We start from the raw sequence: 5333 nt of genomic DNA, 5'->3' as shown, positions 1-5333 counted from the left end.
GGGCCTGGCCAGTGAGTTCAGGAGGCCACCTCACAGGAGGCAGTCGCCCGCCCCGAGGCCCACACCAAAGTCCCAGAGGCAAAAGATGCCATGTGGCCAGCATGGTTGGAATCTCCCTCTGGTTTTCCGGGTCGCTTTCCCTCTCGCCTCGGCTGGTTCTTGGAAAGCCTAGTAGGACGGGGTGGGGCGGAAATGACGGGGAATCGGGTGTCTTCAGAAGACAGCGCTGTGCACCCTGCCTCACGGCCAGCGGGTTGCAGGTGTGTCCCCTGCCTCCAACTCCTGGCGCCCGATGCCCCTGCCAGTCCTATCCTCCAGCACCCACGTTCCAGGCCCCTCGTAGCCGGGAACAGTCTTGGAAGCCCTAGCCCTGCTCTGAAGCCACCTGTACATGGGATCCATCCTCAACAAGCTGCCTAAAGGGAGATCCACCCGTCATGGCCCCCGAGCTTCAAGGCCCGAGTTAATGTCACCAAAGTCATCAAAAGCATGAACCCCTCCAGCCTGACTACGAAGCAACTCCCAGCACCCCATCAGGCCCCAGCCGGCCCAAGGGCCCCGTCCCTGGGGCAGCCCAGCATCGCAGTGTGTAAGGAAGGCAGGGTGACAGGACGAGGAGCTGGGCACACGGACACACCCTGCGCAGGGCCGCAGGGAAGTAGGAGGCTCCACCCTGAGGATGAGAGGACGAGATGCCATCCGTCTTACCTGACAGCCCCCCAGGGGCCAGGTAATTCGTTCCCCCTGTCTCAGCGGAGGAAGGCACAGCGTCTGGACAGTCTGCTGCGGAGGCAAAGGGGACAGACGTGAGCACTCACGTAAATTCAATACCCGAGCCCATGCCACGCACACATGAGAGCATGGATGACGTGCCACACCATGCACTCCACAGGACTGATGCAGCCACCCGTTTAGCGATGGTGCGCCCAGTGCGGTGCCCACTGGGAGACAGCCACAGTGCCCTGGCAGCCGGTTAATCATTAGTGCAGCCAGGCCCGGTCCGAAGGGCTGGAATTCTCCGGCATCGCGAGTCCCCCCCCCCAAGGAAATCAGGTAGTTCCAAGGTCAGAGGAGGCCTGGGCTGGGCTTTGCTGCTGTCAAGGGGCACGCTCCGGGCCTCGCGCCACCCCTAAGACCAGGGCCACGCCTCACCCTTCTGAAGAGAATCCCAGTTCCCTGGAACCTTCCCAAGATCAGTATGGGCCGGAGAGCCCTTTCCCTTTCCAGTCGGGGCCGACTCGGGCACAGCAGCGTGTATGAATCTCAAGTTGACCCAATGGATTTACTCGTGTCTACACCTGCGTCCTCACTGGGTCCAGACAGAGCATTCTCACCAAGGCTGAGCCGGAGGGGAAACGTCCCGCCTTTCCCAGGCTAGTCCAAACCCCCAGCTCTGGAAGCCTTCCCAGGCAACCCCAGACCTGCAGGGCTACCCGCCCTCGGCTCCCATAAACCCTCCTGGCAACCGATGCTTGGCGCGTCCTGCGGATCTGGTGCCTTCAGATCCGTCTCCCGCAGCTGACTCCGCTGCTCTGACGTCTGTCGCCCTCGGGTGCTGGGCACAGTGACCTCGAGTGAGGGAGGACAGTGACAATCCCAGTAGAGACGCAGACTCCACAGCTGCCCCCCACACAATGAAAACAAAACGTGACATCCGTGGACCACACCCGAGGAGGCCCGTGAGCCAAGCCACAAGACCCCATGTGTGTGTTCACGCACCCCCACCAACACAGGACTGGGCACAACGCAGGCCCTGATCCCCTGTGGGACATCCCGTGGCTATCACGCCGGGTCCGCCACGCAGAAGCTGGTCGACCCGCCCGGGGCCGCCAGGGCCACATCAAGGTGTGCCTTACCAGTTTCCAGCTAGACACACAAGGCCAAGTCGGCAAACAGGAAACCAAGTGGAGGCAGCTGAGGCGAGGGGCCCAGCCTTCACGGCCTCCACACAGCCCCAGGTCACCTCTGGGCCCCTTGAATGCAAGGCTCTCTCTCACCCAGGGCCCTCCCCACTACCTCTCCCAAACTGGAGGAGTAACTGAGATCTCGCCCGAACAGGGGTGGGGCATGGGGCGGCAGGCAGAGAACAGAGAAGCCCGTGTGTCATCGCGCGTGACGGGGCCAAGTGGCATTCCTAACAGGAGTCTACAGTTCTACAGGATGCACTTAATCAACAGACAACAGGGAGGCAGGAAGTGGAGGCCTTGCCAGACGGTGGACACCCTGCGCCTTCTGAGCGCCTGGCGGCCACCCCATTTTCTAAGGACAAGCTTCTCGGCCTCTCCTCCACCCAACCCAAGCGGGAGACACCCCCACATCAAATAAGACTTATGCCGGCCACGCCCCCGGCCTCGCCTGGCGGGATCCCAGGGGCAAGGTGTGTTTCAAAGGAGAAGCCGGGTGCCCCAGAGCAGAGCCAGGCCACATCCAGGGAGTTCGCCCAGCTCAGATCAAAGGCAGGGCAGCTCTGAGGCTGTAGGGTGTGCTCGTGAAATGCCAGCCCCTCTGCAGGGCCTTTGATCTTGGGAGGGAGCTGCACACGTTAATTAGGCCTCCCCACCGCCTCTGAGTAGCAGCAAAGTATACCTGTTCTACATGCGCCCAGGTAAACTGAGGTGTCACTGACTAGCTGAGGGCCACCCAGTGAGCTGAGCTGTACCCAAGAGTCCAGCCCCTATCCCAGGCCGTGGAGTCTCTGCCCTCTCCCCTAAAGGGAACCAGGCTGAGACAGACATCGGTGCCCCCACCGGCCTCAAGTCATGGCCAGCCCGTGGGGTCCCAGGAGCTGCACCCACACCCACACCATAGAGACACACGCAAGAACACCTCTAAAACCGGGGTCTCTCTTGCACCTGTGTCTCCCGCTCCCAGGCCACACCCGGGTGGCAGTCAGCCCTGGACACCGCCCAACACTCCGCAGTGCCAGGTGCTGTGGAAAGGGCTCCCTCCTCCATTGCTGCAGGCTGGGAGCTGCAAGGGAGGGGCCCCGGGACCCACACAGGGTGGGGGTGGGGGTCGCACCAAGCATCTCTCACAGAGAGGACGGTCCCTGGAGCCTGAGTTTCCTCGGTCCTGCCGAAGCCAGGGCCCCCATCACCATCACTACCACATCCCAAATGTCCCAAGTCCTTCACCCCACCCAGAACGCAAGGGATCCCTGGCTCCCAAAGGACACAGGGTGCAGCGGAACCCTCAGACTTGAGCAGGCACATCCTCAGCCTGCAGAACAAACGAAGGACCCAGTGAGCAAAGGCACAGATCCCCTCATCTAACGTGTCACCTGGATTCAGAAGAGACCTGGAGAAGTTAGGTGGAACCAAAGTTAAGAGACAAAGGCAGGGCCAGACACTCAGACTTCCTCATCAGGCCTTGGAGGCTAGGATCCCCAGTCCAAGCCCCAGGGGCTCGCCGGCAGCACCCACCCCAACCCTCAGTCACTCTTCACGCCATCCTCCAAACCATCCTGACCTTCAGACCCAGAGGACATGGGAGGCAAGCACAAGCCTCCCTTCTAGCTACCCTACAATCCCCACTCCAGAAGTGAGATCCGGTTTCAAAGAGCACACGCTGACTCCTTGGGGGATGGGGGTGGGGGCGTCTCTCAGACTTCTGACAGTGAGAGTCACAACCAGCTTGCTCCTGGGTTCAGCCTTTCCTGACACACTGCTGGCTGGGACCCACAGTGCCCAGAGCTTCCAGCCACAGCAAAATGGAGCCCCCAGCTCTGAGCCTCAAGCGTCCCCCAGGCTGCAGGAGCACCAGGTCCGCCCCCTCCCCACCGCCCCTTCCCAAGCTGCAGATTTCGCAGGAACGGTGCCGGTGGGTGTGCAACGGGTTAGGATTTTAACAGCCATCCACTGTAAAACCTGGTCCCCCGGGACCAGAAATCCCACTGAGGGCTTAGAAACTTACCACCCCAATTCCCAGGCCAAGCACTCGCCCACACGTGGGGTGGGGTGGGGTGGGGTCCTGGGCAGCATCCCATCTGTGTCTGACCTCAACGCCCCTGGCCACAGCCTCCAGCAAAACCAACCTCAGACCATCCTGGCTCCCCCCCATGTCAGGGCAAGCCCCCCCACCCTACACGAGGCACCCTGACACATAGGTTGTCTTTTCCCATTCAAACACCACGTTTTGGGAGAGCACTCCCCCCCCTGCAGGGTGAGCTTCCGACTGGCAGGCTAATCACTTCCTATTGGCTGATCCGGAGAACTCCTCTCCCTCAGAAACGCACATTCCCCTCTTTGTGGCTTCTCTGTTTACACACATTTTGCTACCTAGTGTCAACACTTGCTAATGAATAAATGTATCACTCGCTCACCCTAAACGAAGCCCTGGCCCAGCAGGATTTCTCCCCACCGGGGCAGGAGCCCCAGTGTCGCTGGCTTGGGAGGGTTCTGGGAATTTACCCCAGTAGCCTTTGAGCCTGGGGCTAAGGTCATTGTTCTCCCTGGCTTCGGCAAAACCTCCAAATCCGAAGGAAATGGAAGGAAAAACGAAACCAGGGTTGAGGAGGCCCCTTGGAAAACCAACCTCACGAAAGAATTCTCGGTGCTTTCTGCCAAAACCCAGCCGAGTTACACTCTTGGGGAGGAGAGCTTGGTCATTCCTGCCAGCCTTTGCTGCTACACACGCAGAGAGCCGCCGGTCTGCTCATTAATGACCATTTATCTGCTGCTTTGTAAATCGAAAGCAAAACATCACATGCGCTGCCGGCTGCTTATTAGACGGGCGGCGGGCAGGCGGGGACGCCTTCCCGGCGAGGGAGCCCGCGTCCCAGGAGGGCTGGCCGAGCAGCCAGGCTTCGGTTACACGTTCATTAAAGTATTCAATTTAGGACAACGCCCCAACAAAACTTTTAATTAGTGGGGGAAAGGCCCGGCAGCCAACGCAAGAGGCGGAAGGGCTCGAGGGGTTTCAGGAGCTGGCGGCGCCCAGCCCTGCACTTGCTTGCTCCCGGAACCCGGGCAAGAAGAAGTCCGGAGCGCTAGGGTGCTTGCAGGCATCCGCGACAGGCAGGACCCACTGCAGTCTGGACTTTCCACAAGCACCTTTCCCCTGCGGGAAGGGACTCAGGACACGGGGAGTCCCTGATGTCATGCTCGGTTCCAGGGGAAGGGCCTGTGCCGCCGGACGGAAGTTGGGGCAGACAACTGCACCAGGGCCGCTCCAACACCAGTCTCCCACGGGTCCTGCCCTGGCCCCGTGCCACCCGGTGCTAAGCAATGGGCAGGCAGAATCGCCAGACCTGGGACGGCCCCTGCAAGAATCCCGAGCTAAGCCAGGCTCGGTGGCTCAGCCTGTAATCCCGCGCCTTTGGGAGGCTGAGGTGA

The 5333-nt window shown here is 60.9% G+C and overlaps 1 protein-coding gene across 2 annotated transcripts in view; it reads right to left on the bottom strand.

The window, feature by feature from the left end:
* Positions 1 to 5333, bottom strand: part of SMAD7 (SMAD family member 7) — a 21475-nt gene that overhangs the window by 15185 nt on the left and 957 nt on the right. The window contains exon 2 of one of the 2 annotated variants that reach the window (XM_008050800.2): positions 709 to 783. In XM_008050800.2, the coding sequence (XP_008048991.2) occupies positions 709 to 783 (75 nt within the window). The remainder of the gene's footprint in view (positions 1 to 708; positions 784 to 5333) is intronic. The other variant, XM_008050801.2, reaches the window with a different exon arrangement.

Source organism: Carlito syrichta, unplaced genomic scaffold, assembly GCF_000164805.1.
Source record: "Carlito syrichta isolate Samal-C Ts95f unplaced genomic scaffold, Tarsius_syrichta-2.0.1 Scaffold153698, whole genome shotgun sequence".
NCBI classification, from domain to species: domain Eukaryota; kingdom Metazoa; phylum Chordata; class Mammalia; order Primates; family Tarsiidae; genus Carlito; species Carlito syrichta.
The sequence above is the reverse complement of the archived record's forward strand: the minus strand, read 5'-3'. Positions and strand labels throughout refer to the sequence as shown.